At 44.9% G+C, this 20,396-nt stretch overlaps 1 protein-coding gene across 1 annotated transcript in view; it reads right to left on the reverse strand.

Annotated features, from left to right (window-relative positions):
- LOC123034698 (poly(rC)-binding protein 3-like) overlaps positions 1–20,396 on the reverse strand; it is a 497,132-nt gene that overhangs the window by 37,874 nt on the left and 438,862 nt on the right. Inside the window, exon 4 of the mRNA XM_044452282.1 lies at positions 18,350–18,491. Coding sequence (XP_044308217.1) covers positions 18,350–18,427 — 78 coding nt within the window. The 5' untranslated portion in view covers positions 18,428–18,491. The remainder of the gene's footprint in view (positions 1–18,349; positions 18,492–20,396) is intronic.

Below are 20,396 nucleotides of genomic sequence, written 5' to 3' on the forward strand. Positions count from 1 at the left end.
GGACAGGTGGGGCCACCGGCCTGAGGGACTGATAAGGCTGTGCTCAGCCACTGCAAGCCCTTTTGGCTCTGGCCTCTTGGCAGAGCAGCAGAGGCACAGGCTGGGAGAGAGTGCTGAGTGGCCAGGGGACTGACGAAGGCAAGGGAGGAGCTGGGCAGAGGAGCAGGGCAGGAGCAGCAGAGAGGAAGGGAGGCAGGGCCACCGGCTTGAGGGACTGATAAGGCGTCGTCCCTTGTCTGCGTCCCTTAGCTGTGGCCCGGGATGTCCGGGGACTCCCTTCCCTGGGACACAGAGGTTTTGGGGTTTTTTGCTTTGTTTTCCTTTCCTTTCCTTCTTTCTTTGTTTTTTGTTTTTGTTTCTTGTGCTGTGCTGTGCTTTGCTTTGTTTTTCCTCCAGTTTATATTTAAGTTTATTTTATCCTTGTGTGTGTGTGCAAATGGGTTTTTGTCTGAGAGAACTGGGCGAGTGAGAGGAACTGCAGAACAGACAAGGCAGGGGACCAAGGTAAGGTCTCGGAAGGGATCCCAATGGCAGACCAGGAGATGGCCCTGGCGGGAGTCATGGGTGTTCCTGTCCACTGTGACAGCTGCGACATGTTCGCCCTTCTCCCCCAGGAGAGGCAGGGTTACACTTGCCCTCGGTGCAAGCTGGTGACCCTGCTAGAGGAGGAGGTGAGGTGCCTGAGGGCTGAGAGAGCTCTCCAGGCCCCCCCGGAGCAGCCCCCCTCTGGACAGAGGGTTGAGGGAGAGGCCGCGGGAGAAGCAGCTGCAGAGACATGGAGGTATGTCATCCACGGGAGGAGGAGGCCAGCACGGCCTCCTCCTCCTCCTGGCACCAGTCTGGAGCTGGGAAACAGGTTCTCTCCACTTGGGGAGGCTGGGGCTGATGAGGCCTCGGGGGACCAGCGGGACCCCCAGCCTGGGACGACAAGCGGCAAGGGGGCCACTGCAGGAGAGATGAGGGCCAGGGCATGGTCGCCCACCACCACCAGGAAGACACGGCAGCGGGTGATTGTTGTTGGGGACTCCCTGATGAGGGGCACTGAGGCGGCGGTGTGCCGCCCCAACCTGGAGACGAGGGAGGTTTGCTGCCTGCTGGGCGCATGCATCTGGCATGTGAAGGACAGAGTGGAGCGTCTTGTTCGCTCCAGGGGTCACCAGCCGCTCCTGGTGATCCATGTGGGCACAAAACATGTGGCCAGGCAGGGTGTGGTCGGGATCAGAAGGGACTTCGAGGCCTTGGGGAAGAAACTCAGGGAGCTAAAGGCCCAAGTGGCCTTCTCGTCAATCTTACCGGTCCCGGGATTTGGGCCAGGAAGGGACAGAAGGATCTCCGAGGTGAACAACTGGCTTAGGGTGTGGTGCCAGAAGGAACACTTCAGGTTCCTCGACCATGGCAATTGTTTTCTTGCCAATGGCCTTCTGGCAAGGGATGGGTTACACCTCATGAGGGTGGGGAAAATGTCCTTTGGAGATGCTCTAGCGAGCTTCGTCCAGAAGACTTTAAACTGAGCCAGGGGGTGGGTGGGTTCAGGCCCCCCAGAAACGTGTCTGCACTGGACAAGTTTGGGGAGAGGATCAGGGCTCTGGAAGCAGGGTGTTAGAGGTACTGCAGGCACTGACAGGACTCCTACAGAGTGGCCAGGTATCAGGGAGGATGGGAGGAAGGAGGAGGCTGGGAACTCCAAGGAAAGGAAGCACTGGGAAGGAGTTGAGGTGTATGTACACCAATGCTAGGAGCATGGGTAATAAGCAGGAAGAGCTTGAAGCTTTCCTGGGAATAGGAGGGTATGACCTGGTGGGAATCAGAGAAACTTGGTGGAATGAAAGGAAAGTCTGGAATGTGAACATATAAGGGTATCACCTTTTTAGAAAGGATAGGAAAGGAAAAAGAGGTGGGAGCGTGGCTTTATTCGTCAGGAAAGGGATAGGATGCAGTGGGATAGAATGCAGCACAGATGGGGATTCAGTAGAGGCAGTCTGGGTGAAACTTTGGGGTTTTGACAGGGAAAGGGACCTGACAGTGGGGGTATGTTACCACCCTCTAGGGCACCTTGAGACCCTGGATGATGTCCTGACAGGCCAGATTTTAAGGCTATCTCAGAGGAGAGACACAGTAATTATGGGAGATTTCAATCCCCTGGATATTGCTTGGGAGACTCACACGGCGGTGACAGCCAGGTCACGTTGCTGCCTAGAAGCAATAGAGGGAGGGTTTTTCACACAGAGGGTCTGAGAGGCGACGAGGGGGGGAAACATCCTTGACTTGGTCTTGACCAATAGAGAGGAGCTGATAGATGAAGTACAGATTATTATTATTATTACATTTCTATGCCGCCCCTTGCCGAAGCCTCGGGGCGGCTTACAATACAATACCATACCATACCATACCATACAATATAAAAATAACAATATAAAATTAAAATTAATAATATAAAATAAATAAAAAATATAAACGATATAAAAGAAGTTATAAAAGAAAAGTTATGAAAGAAAAGAAAAGATTAGGGGAGCTCTGGATGCGAGTGATCACTCCATCCTTTGCTTTGAGATCAGGGGGCTGTGGACAGGCAGCAGGTCGAGCACTAGAAGCTGGGACTTCAAGAGGGCCAACTTTGGCCAACTGAAGGCCACACTGGGGAAAGTCTCCTGGGATAGGTTACTGGAAGGTAAGCGAGTTGAGGAGGGGTGGATAGCACTCAAAAGGGAGGTTTTGGAGCCACAAGCCTTGATGATACCTCTAGTCAGTAAGGTGGGGAGGCGGAGGAGAGTGCCGCCATGGATGCGAAAGGAGGTGGTTAGAGGGATTAGACGAAAGAGGAACCTCCGTAGAAAAAGGGTACTGGGGGAAATAGACAAAAGGGTATACCAGGAGGAGGAGGCCCGTTACAGAAGGATTCTTGCAAGGCTAAGGCTGATTACGAGCTGAGACTTGCCAAGAACATCAAGAGCAACAAAAAGGGTTTCTTTCAGCATGTAAATAGGAAGAGGAAGGGGAGACAAGTGGTGGGACCACTAAATAAGGAGGAAGGAGATCCAGTGACTGATATGAGGGAACAGGTACAGATGCTAAATGACTATTTTGCCTCTGTGTTCTCCCCAAAGCAGGACGGGAAATATCCGCATAGGAGATTAGATGAGGCTGGGGACTTAGGGGCACAGATTAGAGTCACCCCCCCCTTGAAGTCGAGGGGCTCCTCAGGGCATTGGACATTACAAAGGCACCAGGCCCTGACGGGTTACACCCAAGAGTACTTAGGGAGTTGGCAGGGGTTCTCTCACGCCCGCTGGCCTCCATGTTTGAGGCCTCATGGAGAACGGGTGAAGTTCCAGAGGACTAGAGGGTGGCATCAGTGGTCCCAATTTTCAAAAAGGGTAGTAGAAAGGACATGGAGAATTATAGACAGGTTAGCCTTACGTCCATTGTAGGAAAAACAATGGAAAGGCTCATAATAGAGAAATCTAGTGATGCTAGATAGGGAAGGGAGGCTGGCAGTCACACAACACAGCTTCCGCAAAAACAGATCCTGCCAGACAAACCTTGTGGAATTCTATGACAAGGTTTTGAGATGGCTAGATGGAGGGGATGCAGTGGATGTGGTACACCTGGATTTTAGCAAGGCCTTTGACAAAGTGCCCCATGATATCCTGGTGGAGAAACTGAGGAGTTTTGGGATACACCGAAGCACTCTCCGGTGGATTAGGGCATGGTTGACTGACTGAAAGCAGAAGGTAACCATTAGTGGGGAATCATCGGGATGGCGGCCAGTGACAAGCGGGGTCTCCCAGGGCTCTGTCCTGGGGCCGATCCTGTTTAATCTTTTCATTAACGACACGGAAGAAGGGGTGAACAGTCTGCTGATCAAATTCGCAGACGATACTAAAACTGGAGCAGTGGCCACAACTGAGGAGCAGGTACTCCAGATCCAAAAGGATCCGGACAGACCGTGGATGTGGGCAGGAGACAACAGGATTGCATTCAATGTGGATAAGTGCAAGGTCTTGCACTTGGGGCATAGGAATAGCTGTCATAAGTACAGGTTAGGTGACAAGTGGCTGGAGAGCAGCACTTGTGAAAGGGACCTTAGCGTACTGGTTGACTGCAGGCTAATCGTGAGGCAGCAGTGTGATGCAGTGGTCAAGAGGGCGGACGCCACCCTTGGTTGCATAGCCAGAAGTGTGGCTTCTAGATCAAGAGAGGTATTACTACCACTCTATATGACTGGTGCACCCGCAACTGGAGTTTTGTGCTCAGTTTTGGGTCCTTCATTACAGAAAGGATATAGCCAGGTTAGAGTCAGTGCAGCGTAGGGCCACAAGGTTGGTGGCCAGTTTGAGGGAACTGGGTCTCTTCAGCCTGGAGAAGAGGAGACTCAGAGGGGATATGTTGGCGACATACAGGTATGTGAGGGGATGTCACATGGAGATGGGTAGAGACCTGCTCTCCCCTGCAGAGGAAGGCAGGACACGCTCCAATGGAGCAAAGCTCAGGGAGCCAAGATTCCGTTTGGATTCCAGGAAGCACTTCCTGACAGTCAGGACCCCGAGGGTGTGGAATGGGCTTCCACGAGAGGTCGTTGAGGCCCCATCGGTGCAGGTGTTCAAGGATAGGCTGGACATGCACATGGTGGGCATGTCGTGAGTGGAGCCGGCTGGTGCCGGAGGTCAGACTAGATGGTCCGTGAGGCCCCTTCTGACTCGCTCTGTTTCTATGGATTACTTTATAATGGGTAGTAAAGAGTCTGAAGAAAGGCCTGTTCTCATTATCACATCCTCCCCATTTTGATTTAAAAAAGTAAGGTGGCGTCCAAGAAAATTCTCAAGGCCACTTTGACTTAAACTTTTAGGCATAGTGCGCAAGCTTAATAGGTTTATGAATAGTAACTGACACACATCTCATAAGTAATAGGCTCATTAGCATGAACATTTATTTTTTTATTTAGGAGACTTCTCTGCCGCCCCATTCGCCGAAGCCTTCGCGTGGCTAACAAACCTGCGTTGTATGTGCAAGTGGGAGTCATATCAAGGGGTAGTATGTTGTAGGCAGATGGAAAATATTGTGCCCTCTGTGTAGCCCAGGCAATGGGAGAAAAGAGGTAGGGCCTGTGAGCCAGGGAAAGGGATAAAAGTGAATGTTGTGTGTGTGAACAGCGTGCTACCTGTGAGGTGGGGGCCATTCTTGCAAGAATGAATTAAACTTCTCTGCTTGTTACTTTGCCTCCCATATCGTCACTGCTTGGATTCTATTGGATATTTTTTTATATATCTTATAGCCTTCGTGGCCTCTCCCAACTCCTCCATTTTGTGCTTCCGTGAAAAACTTTAGCAGTTTCATTCTTTACACGTGTTTTCCATTTTCTACCAAAGCACTCAACCACCATGTATCCAAAACTCTTAAAAAGCCCACTCACACACCAAGCACAATGCTCTCCCTTAAAGCAAGGAATTCTTGCAAAATACATCACCTCACATACTCGCATCTTCACATGGCCTACACAACCTCCAGCACAATTTTCCTTTTGCCTTTTACTCTATGCCCCACATACCAAATAATTGCATGCAGAGAAACCAAATCAGCCCAGAAAAAACCAAGAACATATTTACCACCTTCCTGACAAGGTGGACTTCCAAGAGCAGTCCTCATGTGAGAGGGAAAATGCAAGGCCTAAGTCCACAGGGACTGCAACCCCACCCCCCTTTTCGCTGCCTCCATGTGCAATCTTCACTTGTTGAACTCCAGCCTGCCACTGTTCAGGCTGCTTGCTAAACACAACCATCCAATTTCCAATATTTTTACCAAAAAACCTCCTCAACACATAAAAGAAAACCCTTTCCTTCTGCATCTTTGCTTCAGTTTTCCTTCCCTTTTTTAAAAAAATTCTTTCTCTGGGAATCCCTTCAGGATAAGCAGGATTCCCCTTTCCCTTTTCTTTCTTTGCCACAATCCATCTGCTCACTTGCCTCTACTTTCACTTGCAACATCTCCTACAAAGTCCCAACCCAAACCATGGGCAATATCTGATGGGCTGGATTTCCTGAATCCATTTTCCCTGCATCCTCTTCAGCCCCTCAGATGCATTTTTCACCTTTCTTGGTCCAAACTACCATCCCTTAACCACATACTGGCAATACGTTCAACAATTCCTAATTCTTCTTTCTGGAAGCCAGCACAGAGTCTTCCCTGTTCTTGCAATTCTCTGCCAGAAAACAAAATACCAAAACAAAAACAAAAACCCAGCCTTAATTCCTTCTTCAAAAACAATCTGCTAGCCCTTATCACCAGTTTACCTACTGTACCTCCAGAGAGTTTGAGTAGTTTTTCCTAAAAGGCCCCACAGTTTAGGCCCAATCAGCAAGAACTCCCTATTAACCATGACTAACAACAACAACAACATCCCCCCCAACCATTTATTTAGGTGGGATTCCTATCAAACACACATTCACACACATACAAATACAAAGTAGTTTTCCATTTTTCCCTTTCCAGTCACCCCAACCCAAAAGCTATCCCAGAACCTTAAAATCCTCCCCCGGAACTTTCAAGGAAAGCATCTTTCCTTGACCCCTTTACCCCTATAGAAACAGAACGGGTCAGGAAGGGCCTCCTGGGCCATACAGCCTGACACCCTCTTCCCAGCCAGCTCTTTTAAATACTTTACTCCCCATTCCCTTTCCCTCAGGTGAGAAATAAGGATTCCTTACCTAAACTTAGATGCATCTTATCAGGTTTACTCTACCTGTTTGAGTAAACCCCCTTTTGAACCCCTCCTGGGGTTCTAGAAGTCTCTGCTGCCAAATTTTCAATTAGTCTCGGGCCTCCGATCGCGCTCGTTTTGGTTTGAGAGTCACTTGCAGGACTGCCGTAACCACGGCAGGGTATCCTTCCAACAGTAACTCACTGATCCAAGCCAACAACGAATTTAGGAGATATCCCGGACAGAGCCCCCAGGTTGTTAAAATCACTTTTTCCTTTACTTCAGAAAAGAAAAATACTCCAAGCATGCAGAGAGTTCTTTTTAAAATTTTACTGCAACAAAGGGAACGAAAAACGGTTTCCTTCCCATTTTCCAGCTCACCTGAGCACATGTTCACATCCTATTTTATGCCCTGCCCCCGGCCGCTTCTCTCTCCTTCTTTCCCCTCATTGGCTGGGGTTCCAGGAGTTTACAATCTTTCCCACCCACCTACACTGTGCTGCTCCAATACCAGCCCTTCTTCCCAATTCAGACCTGCCCCCCCCCCCCGCCCGAGCTACAATAGGCTCATTTTGTTCTGCCAAGCTTGTCAATAAACAATCAGGAAGTGATTGAGTCAGTATTTGGCCATCCTGCCTACTGCCTGTTTTCTCACACCTTGTGCTATCTGATCTTAGCCCCTCCCTCCTTTGGGCTAAGTAATTTTCTTTTTTACCTTTTAAATCTTTCTACTCCCTTGTTTCAAATCATCCTTTCACACCTATCAGCAATAAGCAATCCTTGGATTTTAACTGAATTTATTGTTACTGCAGCTGTTCTGTGTGGTTTTTATATTGCATGCTGCCTTGAGAGGGTTCCACCCTTAAAGATAGTCTAGTAATTTCAAAACTCTGATTGTTTATTCTACATATACGTACAAACAAATTAGATTTGTGGATTGATAGCTGAACATTTACTCTTGAAAAGGAACTTTGCCATCTTTAGGAATAATGAACTGTTTTATCTGTAAAGATTGTGAATTTTTGACATTTGAAATGTTCATTAGGGAGTCTATCATGTTGTAAATTATATTAGAATGAACTAGTTTATCTTTCAAATTAGATGACATACAATACCCTAGAATGGATAAATGTAACCTGGAATGTCTTCCAATAAAATGACAATGTTTCAACACAATGCATTTGATGATTTTTAAAAAATCAACCAACATCTTATACTGCAATATCTTACTTATATGATACATCTCTAGTCCTTCTAATAATTCCATGAAAAAGTTCTACCCCATTTTGATTGTTGTTTATATTTGGGTTGGGTAGATAACTCTGAGTATAATTAGGTCTGAACCTTTTAAAAACGGCAGATGATAATGTATCTCTTAAACATATAGGAAGATTGTGGAGATTATTTATTTATTTAAACAACTTATATGCCGCCCCATTGCATGAGCTTTGGGGCAGCTTACAATCTGGGTGGCCTTAATGCAATATAGGACTCATACCAGTAGATTTACAATAGCTTTCAAAATAAAAGTGTCCACCTAATTAATGCATGTAACATCCAAGAATGTTACTAATAATTCAAGTTGGATAAAAATTTCCTGAGAAAGTAGAAGCCATCATTTACATGATATTAATACAGAATCATGAGCAAAGCTGACTTCCTATGTATAGTTGGTGGTTTATAATGTCTATTGTTATTTGAGATATTTATATATGTAACAGCTATTCATTCCATCTATCAGCACTAGTACAGTGTGGGTACTACTTTTAAATAATTGGCCTTTATTTGCTGTTTTGATTATTGTGGTAAGACTCTTACAGTGTCCATTTTTATCTTGTCAAAAGGATCAGCCAGTCAGAATTGCTTAAGAGGTGGGAAGCTTCATTATCATCAAAATGCCTGGTCAGTTAGCACTCTACACAGCTGCCTTCTCCTGGAAACAGGAAAAAGATTTAACACTACTTCATACAGTGCTACTAGCTTATGTCCATTTGCCACAGGTGTGTGTGTGTGAGGAGGCAATGTGGAATTGCTTTAATATTGTCTGGACAAAAATATTTGCCAGAATAGAGAAGAACATATGGATTATGAAAGAAAGCTTTTTGCAGACTTTGCCCTGCCTTTAAGAAAGCACCAGCTCAAAACACACAGGATGTTTATTTCCCCCCTTTTTTTTTTTTTTTTTTTTTTTTTTTTTTTTTTTGGTCTTGTCTTCTATTGCTTTATCTTGCAACTGCTGCTGCTAGGAGAATTCTTCTGTTTCTTCCCTTCATTATAAAAATTGGGCAAAATGGGGATTCTTTCAGAAGTGGAGGGAAAAATTAACAGGAGACATTTTTGCTAGTTAGTGATATAGAATATACTCCTCCTATTATCTTCTATTGCTTGATCCTATTAGTAAGGAACTGATTGAAAACAAGATCTCTACCTAGTTTAACAATAAAGGCAGATCTGGCAGGGATTTTCACATCTCATTCAGATGCTAGATTAGGTGACAAACGTTTTGGTACCAAATCAGCAATGCAGACTCTGTGGACATTACTATGATGCAGGAAGCCCTCTTGCAAAGTGATTGCTTTAGCTATATATAATGTCAAAACAACACTCAGCCATGAAAGTCAAACAGAGGCACAGAGCTTACAAGCAAGCACTCAACAGATCTAAACTTGATAGCACAATTGACCAATGCCAGGGATCCAAATATTCAATCAAGTGGGACATAAGAGATTATTGTCTACTGATGAGGAAGAACAGGTACCTATGCCTTCAGCAAAAGCATGTGACTTGTATTAATATACTATAAATTAACAAGTGGAAAATTATGTAAGTGGGAACAGCCTGAGCTGTGAAGCATGGTTACTTTTGCCATAAATAACACTAAAAAGCATTGCACAATCCATGGTATTAGCCTCTGCAATCATGAAAAATACTGACCTTACAGGGAGAAATGGCTAGAAAGTAGAAAGGGAAAGGTAAGCAGTAAAAACAGAAAAATATCTTGCAGTACCTGAAAGGCTCAGAAATATGTTGTGGCATAACCTTTCATGGTTGACAGACCACTTTATAATCCATGAAAGCTTAAGCCATCTTAACACTGTTAGCCTTTTAAGGTGCTATGAAATGGTAGGTCAGTTTTGTTCCAGTAACGTGACTTTCTTTCAGGAACAACAGATCTGTCTAGAGAGATGGTGACCATTCATGTGAGAGAGTATTCATCCACCAATAACTAATTGCTTGAGGAAAGAGGTAAGGAAAAGGCTTCTGAAATGCAGAATTCACATTGTGACATCAGCATCCTCCCCTCCACCCTCTTTTTTTGCATACTTAAATTCCAGACTTCAACTGCTGTATCCTGTGGCATGATGGCATGGTTCCTGCTCTCCCGAAGGAGACAGTAGTGTTACCGTTCCTGAAAAGGCACACTCTGGACCCAATGGTATTGGACAATTTACCACCCAGTTACAAATATTCTTTTTAAGGTAAGGTACCTGGTGGGTCATGGGGCAGATACCGATTATCTAGACACATTTCCTTGGTAATGGAACTGAAATCATCATTGGTCATCTGTTAACTGACTTATTGGGACAGGGATGGGGGAAGTATGATTCAACTATGATTTCCTCTAGGATACACCCCGTGGATTAAGTACTGGAGACACTGTGTTACAGTGGCTCTGGCCTTACCTGTGTGTTTGATTTCAGATTGTAATTTTGGATTATTGTTCCTCAGATGACTGGAAATTGAGCTTTGGGGTTCTGGAGTGTATCACTCTGTCTCCAATGTTGTTTATTGTCCATAATTAGCTGCTAAGAGTGGCCCTTATGGGATATAGGGTCATGTGCTATCAGTATCTAGATGGCACACACCTTAATCTCCCTGTGATGACTGACTCAGGAGAGGTTGTGCAAGTACTAGATCAGTGTCTCCACTCAGTGACTGTGAGCATCAGGGTCAATAAACTAAACATGAATCCTGGCAAGATGGAAGCCCTGCACAAGAGTGGTCCCTGAGTTTGGGAGACAGCTTCATTGGCTGTTCTGGATGAGGCAGCACTCTCACTGAAAGGTTTGTAGCCTGGGGTACTCTGAAATCATTGATGTGTGAAGGAACAAGACAGGATTTTTCGTAATTAATACTAAGTCCAAGACTTTCAAGGAGGGAGCATGTAGTATGGATCGCTGATAGAAGGCCTTCTCTAGATGAGGAAATGATCAATTAGTCGTTGAGGTAAGGGTAAACGTGGATCCCTTGAAGTCGTAGATGTGTGCAAACAGGGGCCATACATTTAGTGAAGACCCTTGGCGCAGTAGTCAGTCCAAACGGCAAAACATTGTACTCAAAAAGGTCAGAGCCAACTGTAAACCAAAGAAGTTGTTTGTGGGACGGGTGGATGCTAATGTGTAAATAAGCATCCTTTAAGTATAGAGAAGCAAACCGATCCTGTCTCCTGAACAACAGAAGGATATTTTGAAGGGTGGTAATTCAGAACTTTTTAGTTTTGATGAACTTGTTGACACCACGTAGGTCCAATATCAGGTGAAGATCACCATCCCATTTTGGGATCATAAAATATCTCGAGTAGAATCCGTGGAGTCCCTTGAAGCACATGAGTTGTCGAATTGCTCCTTTACAAAGAAGCTGTTAAACTTCATCTTTGAGAACCAATGATGGAGAAGTATATCAGATTGGTCCTGACGGGGGTATGCTATCAAACTCAATCTTACATTCATGCTCCACGATGGACAAAACCCACTGATCAGATGTGATGGACTCCCAAATGGGGAGTTGACTTTGCAGTTGATCCCCAAAAGGAAGAGGGGAGGGTAGATTTAGGAGAAGAGGAGAGGTTCACTCGACCCGTCAACATTGCCGTTTGTCAGAGTCGGGACAGCAACGACTCTGCTGGTAGTGCTGCATTGGTTGTTTACGGCTGCGCTGTTGGTGAGTGTGGAACTGCTGCCAGCCAGAGAATTGAGGGTACGGCTGGTATCGATAAGAGGGACGAGACCAGGACCACTTACATCTGTATTGTGTCGGAACCTCCATGTGATGAGCAGTAACACAAGCCTCGTGAATATTCTTCAGCTTGTGGTCCATCCTCGTGTTGAACAGCCTGGAGCCATCAAAGGGCATGTTCGCAATCTGACACTTGATCTCATCCAGGAAATTGCAGTTCTGAAACCAGGTGTGGCAATGGAGGGCTACAGCAGCAATGAGGACCCTCGAGTTGCAGTCAACATGATGTCTCGCCATCGAGAGCTGTTGTATGGCCACCTGCATTGCCTCTTGGGTAAAGACATGTGCCAGGTCCCTCTGCTGCTCTGGAAGTGACACTGTGATGTTTTCCAACTTTTGCATCAGAAAGTACTGATACCGTGCCAGCGTCGCCTCCTAATTGGAAATGCAGAAGCTGAGACCTGTGGCAGCATAGATACGGCGAGCCATCATGTCAACTTTTCACCCTTCCTTGTCCTAAGGAGTGGACTGTTCCCTTGTCTCACGGCCCTGAGACAACTCCATGATGATAGTTCAGTTTAGGATGACACAGGAGGAATGGAATATCCTGCTCCCGAATTCTGTACATGGATTCGTACTGTTGTGAAGTAGGTTGCAGTTGGTTGAGGAAGTGCCACGACTCCATCATAGCTTGACATAGGGTTGTTATTAGAGGCAAGATGAAGGTGGCAGACTGCTCCTTTTTAATGATGTTGTAAAAATTGTGGGTACTGGAATCGAAGCGGTGCTGGGCCTTGATCTCCAGCGACCTTGCCAATCTTGCCATCAGTTCCTCGAACGTTGAATACAACTCCTCAGGCGAGCTGGGACCCTGCGTAGTAATCACTGTGTCCGGTGAAGACGATGCTGCATCCAAATCCTCTGAATCCGTATCGTAGAGGAGCAGAGGACTGGAGGAGGAGTCAGCCGGTGAGGAAGGGCACCTGGATTGGACTGCCACCAACGTTGAGGGGATGTCCCTTGGAACCGGGGATGAGGTGTGATGACGAAGAGATAGATAATATCCGTAGGGTACATAATCGTCCCAGGGCACACGATTGGAGGTTCCATAGGGCATTTGCACCCAGTCTCCAGATGAACGGCTAGAAATACGCTGTTGCTGTCACACCTGCTGAGGTGGGGCCCTCGGGGAGACCTCAGGCAAAGGCTGCAGAGTTGGCAAGCGTGCCATCGGAGGGGCCATTTGTGGAGAGTCCCAGATCTCTCCATCTGAAATTGATCCTGGCAGAGCCACCTCCTGACAGTCCAGTGAGGACAGGGCCAAAGGGACAATCCGTTGAGGAGCCCCTGGTGGGGGTCACCTGCATGGCCAGTTGGAGACTAGGGTCAGTCAGTGTCGGTAGCGATGCCACAGTTGGGACTGACGGAGCAGACGATCCTGAGTCACAACGGTGCAGCTGGTTGGCCTTCTTCACTTTACGGGCCACCTTGTCCGCCCTGTCCTTCTTGGCCTTCTTATGGACCGAGGACTTGTCCGAGCCACTATGCTTCCTTTTCTCCTTTTGTTTGTGAGAGCTAGAGGAGCGTTGCCCTCTGGCAGAGTTGCTCCATCGGCTGATGGGTGAGAGGGAGGAGCAGCTGAGGAAGAAGACTGTGAAGTGGACTGTGTCACGAGTTGATCAGATGCAATTAAAGCCTGGCCCCACAGGAGTTCACGCAGGCAGTCTTCTCAGTTTTCTACACGCCTGCTTAGTGAAGGCCTGACAATGGCCGCCCTTATCTCTGAGACAAAGAAGGCACAGATTGTGCAGATCAGTGGGGGAGATTTTGGCCTCACACTGAGAAAACTTGGAGAAAGCCACACATGGAGAGATCAAGAGAAAAGAGTAGATAGCGAAGCAAGAGAAGAATAGACAACAGAAGGTTTTATTTTTATTTTTTTAATATTTTTTGGGGAAAGGGAAAAAACAGTGGTTTAGAAGAACTTCTAATGGGGAGGGTAATGTAACTTGGAGATCTTAACAAGAAAACTAAGAGGAATAAACAGTAAAAAGGTTTTAGATAAAACAGTATAGCTACGGTAAGAGACGAAAGGCTCAAGGCACAGCAAACGGCAGTCACAAGAAGACTGGGGAAATGGCAAGCACTCCACCTTCTTATACTGTGGGGGGGAGGGGGCCGGTGCAGTTCCTGCCAAAACCATTAAGCGTTTGAATCTTCCCGGCTACAGGCACTATGCAGGCGCAGCACCCATATGTGTGAGGCCATGATGAAGAAACTCCATTATTCAAGCACAGAATCCAGAATTCACTTTCCTATACTGGAATATAAAAATAAGTACAAGTGTAAAGGTCTTCCCTTAGACCTATTGGAAGTAAAACTGTTATGCTTCAAAACCCCACACATTTTTCTTCTAAGTTGATGTTTTACAATTTTATTTTTTTTTAATCTCTGAAAAATAAAATTCTGAGGTTGTATGATTATACTGCAAATGATATTAAAAGAGCACTTGATTTTTTAATTTTCCATATTGCTCATCCATGTATTTGTTACTTTTCTTTAATGACTGAGTTTTGAGTTTACCTCCAACTTTTTTTTTCTTTTCTTTTTTTGTGAGTCAGAAGGGGCCTCCCGAGCAATCTAGTCTGACCCCTGGCTCCAGCTGGCTCCACTCACGACATGCCCACCATGTGCATGTCCAGCCGATGTTTGAACAACCTCACCGATGGGGCCTCAACGACCTCCTGTGGAAGCCCATTCCATACCCTCGGGGTCCTGACTGTCAGGAAGTTCTTCCTGGCATCTAAATGGAACCTTGGTTCCCTGAGCTTTGCTCTGTTGGAGCGCGTCCTGCCTTCCTCTGCAGGGGAGAACAAGTCTCTACCCATCCCCGTGTGACATCCCCTCACATACCTGTATGTCGCCAACAGATCCCCACTGAGTCTCCTCTTCTCCAGGCTGAAGAGACCCAGTTCCCTCAGTCTCACCTCGTACAGCATCCCCTGCAAACCGGTCACCAACCTTGTGGCCCTACGCTGCACTGACTCTAACCTGGATATATCCTTCCTATAATGAGAGGCCCAAAACTGAGCACAATACTCCAGTTCTGGGCACACCAGAGTCATATAGAGTGGTAGTAATACCTCTGTCAGTCTAGAAGCCACATTTCTGGCTATGCAACCAAGGGTGGCGTTCACCCTCTTGGCCACCGCATCACACTGCTGACTCATGTTTAGCCTGCAGTCAACCAGTACCACAAGGTCCCTTTCACAAGTGCTGCTCTCCAGCCACTTGTCACCTAACCTGTACTTATGACAGCTATTCCTATACCCCAAGTGCAAGACCTTGCACTTATCCACATTGAACGCCATCCTGTTGTCTCCTGCCCACTTCCATAGTCTGTCCAGACCCTTTTGGATCTGGAGTACCTGCTCCTCAGTTGTGGCCACTGCTCCTGTTTTAGTATCGTCTGCGAATTTGATCAGCAGACTGTTCACCCCTTCTTCCATGTCATTTATGAAAAGATTAAACAGGATCGGCCCCCAGGACAAAGCCCTGGGGGACCCCACTTGTCACTGGCTGCCATCCCATTGATTCCCCACTAATGGTTACCCTCTGCTTTCGGTCAGTCAACCATGCCTGACTGTATTTATATGGGGGATTTTTTTTTTTTTTTTGTATTTATATGTGGGATTTTAATGATTGTAAGCCGCCCCAAGGCTTATGCATAGGGGGCGACATATAAGCTGTCTACATAAATAAATAAATGCCCTAAACCATTGGACAGTGCTTTGGTGTATCCCAAAACTCCTCAGTTTCTCAACCAGGATATCATGGGGCACTTTGTCAAAGGCCTTGCGGAAATCCAGGTAAACCACATCCACTGCATCCGCTCCATCCAGCCACCTCGAAACCTTGTTGTAGAATTCCACAAGGTTTGTCTGGCAGGACCTGTTTTTGTGGAAGCTGTGTTGTGTGGCTGTCAGCCTCCCTTCCCTATCTAGCATCACTAGATCTCTCTCTATTATGAGCCTTTCCATTGTTTTTCCTACAACGAACATAAGGCTAACTGATCTGTAAAACCAGACACAAACACTCTTTGGCACAGACACTCATTTTTTGTAATATTACAATAAACTGTGTCCACATGGGTGATGTCTTGTGAGCTTGGGTGCTCTTTGTAGACTGGATCTAAGACTACTACTGCTGTGTTTAGATATTTTGTTCTTTTACAGATCATTGATCATCTGCTTTCTGGACCTAGGGTATCTACTACCAAATACCAGAGGTTAATTATATTCTGGCAATTCTTACTGACACTGATACAGGTGTGGGTGGGAAGTAATATTTCATCCTATAATATGGGAGAGTTGGAGTGCTTGGTCTTAAAGGAGGACAAATCAGGGAGCCTGAAAAGAGTTGTAGGTTTGGTAGGTGCAGTGCTCACATGTGTGATGCACAGAGAACACAAAGAAGCATCTCTGCTACAAACTGTATAAAGAGATAATAATGATAATGTTGCTCTGTATGTTCAAGAGGTTATTAAACCTGTCAAACAAACTAGAAACTTTAGAAGAGGCAGTCTCCTTCAGAGATTTGCTTTGGGTGACTGTACCAACTGCTAAAGTAATTTGGTACTAGGAACACGCTATCACTCCCCAACCAAGATTCTCAGGCTGATCATGAGATGAATAACAAAATCTGGAGGCACTGTTCCCATCATGACAAAATGGTAGCACTTCTAGATATCTAAAACAACTATAACTGAGAACAACTTATTAAAGTGCTCAGAGGGAAGGCAACCCCGGACTTCAGATCTGAAGAGGGGAAATGCATCCATGAAAAATCCCTCTATTATGTATTTTCTAACCTTATATGAGGAGTGAAGGTGTAGGAGGCCCTCACAATCTTTATAAATCATTGTCATTGTAAGTTGAGGACAGTGACTTATCAACCAGACCATCCTAAATGGATACCTAGGCTTCTTTGGGACTGAAGCCTAAGGAAAGCCCCATAAACCCCCTCTGGGGTACAGACAACCACTAGCTAGTAGCTTCTGATCAGCTTTGAAGAATGCTTCTCAGATGACAAGTTCCCACTTAAGGCTCCCTCACCTTCTAATTCCTCCCTGGGACTCTTAGCTCTGTTTGTGTTGTGTGGTCCTCCAGAACTCATTTTTGTTTTGTTTTGATTCTTCCTCATAGGTGAAACTTTCTCATGCCTGCTCAGGTTGCTGGAGCTTCCAGAGCCATATGGGCATAAGTCCCATTGAGCTCTCTTGTGGTAGGTGAGGTGGGCAGCACCTAAGGGCTGTGCCTTCATAGGTCCCTGTGATGCCTGTGCAGGTTTGTGCTTTTCCATGAACTTTTTTATGCACTCTATAAGACATGCCAGGATTTGGGAAATGCTTTATAAAGCTGTCTGGCTCAGTGTTCCTCAAACTGCACAGTTCTGTAGAGGAACAGTACTGCTTTCTTGCAGAGGAAATTGCCTCAGGCCTGATTCCTGGTGCAAGGAGGAAACTGAGATAAGGGCCAGAGTTTTCCCCTTTTCTTCTTAGATGGAATGACCTGTACTGGGAGAAGCAAACTTCTAAATAAATCATATTAGCACCAAGTAAAAAGAAACTATATTCCTCAGCCCAGCCTCATGATCTACTGGAAATGTATGATGTGGTGATCTCAGCAGCTGCTCATTATTTGGGCTTCCAGACCACTCTCTTTTTCCATACCTCAGCTCCTCACCTCAGACTTCCCTCCTCTTCTTCCCAATTTTGGCCTACTGCTTGCTCTGGTCCTCTCTCTGCAGAAAGACTTTGCCACTCTTCTTTCCAGCCTTAGCCTCAGAGTCATCTCCTTGGGGATTTTAACTAATCAGAGATTACATTGCCTAAAGTCACAGATGGGATTCCTTTATATGTCCCAAGAACGGCCAGAGAGAAAACTTTGCTTCCTATGTCCTCAGGCTTTGCCAAGGAAACCATTCCTACTGATTGGTCCTGGGGTCTTATCCTAAAGCAAGGCAGCATGGCCTTTTATGTCATCAGTCACACCAGACAGAGAGGAACTGAGCAAGATTCCTTCCTTCTCTGTCCCACTGCATGGCAGTGCAAATTGATTTATATATTACATTTCTATACTTTTTATAAAAGTTCTCTGGAGGGTCCCAAGGAAGCAGGAATGCAGGCATCCCACATGCTGAGCTGAGTACCATAAAATAGACAGATATTAGCTGAATAAAAACAGTTGTAATCTGACTGCCATATCAAGCTGGTTATACCTTAGCAAACTTGAGGAATTTGATCTTTTCAAATTCCTACACAAGATGTCCCAATCTGCACCTCTCTGACTAATGTATAAATGAAAACATAACAATTCGATAAATTTTGCAATTTTCAGTGTGATATTTAGCAGTTTAACTGAATCAACATATGGATTTAAATGAGTACTTTGTGAGAATGTACACATTTATATATATTTTGAAATATTTAAAAGTAAACCCCTGCCCCAAATCTGCTGATTATTATAGAAATGGAATAGATGGTAACGGGTAAAAATCTGCAAAAGCAACACAGACCAGCAATAGGCAAATTTGTCCATCCTTACGATATAATGTTACAAGGGCTAATCATCGGATCACTAATACTGTGAAATTCCCAAGTATCCCATCCTCTTGATATTTTTATAGGAAGAAATTTACCTTTCCATGCATAAGAAGGCGTATAGTGAGTGTGACATTGAGACCTCCTTCTGTCACTTTTGGATCCTTTGTGTTCATTCTTGATAAATATTTGCAATTTTTCAATAGAGATTTTCAGAGCAATTTCTCCTGTTCAATTAACCTAGAAAGAAAGAAAAAAAGAAAAACCAAGGAAACTACCATTCAGAGGCCAGCTCTTCTAAAAAGTGAATTAAGTAGCAATCCCTACAAATGATTTAAGTCTTCATTTAAGTACAGCTGGACATTATAAAAGAAACAGTTGCTCCTCCTTAAATACCTCTCATCCCTGGCCTGTGCTTTATATTGAAATGCCTTTACAAAGTGTTTCCTTGTCTATTCTGCACTTTACATAATTAATTACTATTGGTGGGGTGAGGAAATACATCTGCGTAATGACATTGAGGCAAAGGAAAAAATTAACTAGCCAATATGAGATGGGGGATTGGGGTATACTGGGCTACCATTTTTGTTGGCAGTCCCATATTCTTTGTATTGTTTATTTTGCCCTTTAAGTCTCTTTTTTGTGATTGTGTTTTTAAAATGCCAAGCAAATAGTAAAAATAACCAACATGCTTACACCAGATGTTATAGGAAAAAAGGGTATGTTAACAAACGATCAGTATGAATTTGTAAATATGTATATGGCTACAAAATGTGGATCTTGCATTTAAATGCAATGTTGTGGCAATACAAAATCAACAGACTTCTGTTCTCTTCCATCACTTGCTTTCTGCGCTCTAGCAGAACAGATTTTCTTTTCCTTTCACGTAGCTCTGTTGTGATTGTAACCAGATGTCACTGCCAGCAGCAGTAGCAAATATCTCAGAGATATTAGAATAAACCAAGAACTGTAAATCCTGAGGGCTGTCTGTTTTTGTCTAGGAAGTCTGGAAGTTACTTGCTCAGCCTCTCAAAGGCCTAAACCCAAAGTGGTATTGGGATGTCTCTTAATTTCTGATGACAAGCAGTAGACTTATTTATGAAGTAATATATTTCATGGAATACTGGAGAAATTTGATAGAGATAGAATGGACAACTAACAAACAAAGCATATACCAAGAGATTAGGCATGCAAAGACATTTACCAACAGGGATGATGATGAAGGAAAGCAACAGCATTAATTCCACATTTCTTAGCAGAGGAGGGGGGGGGGTTTGTTTATGTTTTGCTTGTCACTAACAAGTACCAAATATTATAAGAAACTTGAAATAACAGGAAATATGGCACCACGATGCCAACCCAGTTATGGGAACTAAATTTGTCTCATGGCCTGAAACACATTGGAGTTGTTTGGCTAAATTTTCAGTCCTTTAAGTAATAGTGGCCCTGTTGGAAAGCTACTCTGTGAAAGACACACATTTTTATTAGATTGTATTGGATCCACTGGAAGTGCTGGTAGAAGTGGACTTCCCTACCTCCTCCTCCCTCCAGCTCTGTAAAATGCAAAAGACAATCAAAAGACATTAATGGAGTGAGCTGAGGTGTGAGGGGATCCCTAAAAACTGTGCAGAGGGATCTTAATGAAGTCATTATTTTCATGGAAAATCTCCTTGTGAAAGCAGATCCTGGATCCAATCTATTATGTACAAATATACTTCTGAATAATAGCTGTCCCACTAGAGATCCTTCTCTTTACTGACTTCAGGATTCTGTTAAGTGTTTCACATGCTTCCCCTTAATTACAACAGACTCTAATATGATATAGATTAATATATCTATCCCTATATTAAAGATGGGTAGCTGGAAATTAGCGTTGCTTGAGTGTAGAAACAGTGTGATCCTCTGTTCACCATTAATTATGGTGGCCATATGTCCTCCTTTGCAAACGACAATCCTCCTGAGGGCTGTCTTAACCAAGTCTGATATACTGATAAAGAAACATCAGAAAGAAGTGCTGGCCCTTGAGGTTTTCTATCAAACAAGAGACGGAACACAAATTCTCTGGTCACAGATGGAGTGGATGCAGTGGATGTGGTTTACCTGGATTTCAGCAAGGCCTTTGACAAAGTGCCCCATGATATCCTG

Source organism: Varanus komodoensis, unplaced genomic scaffold (assembly GCF_004798865.1).
Source record: "Varanus komodoensis strain SLA01 unplaced genomic scaffold, ASM479886v1 scaffold10, whole genome shotgun sequence".
Taxonomy (NCBI): domain Eukaryota; kingdom Metazoa; phylum Chordata; class Lepidosauria; order Squamata; family Varanidae; genus Varanus; species Varanus komodoensis.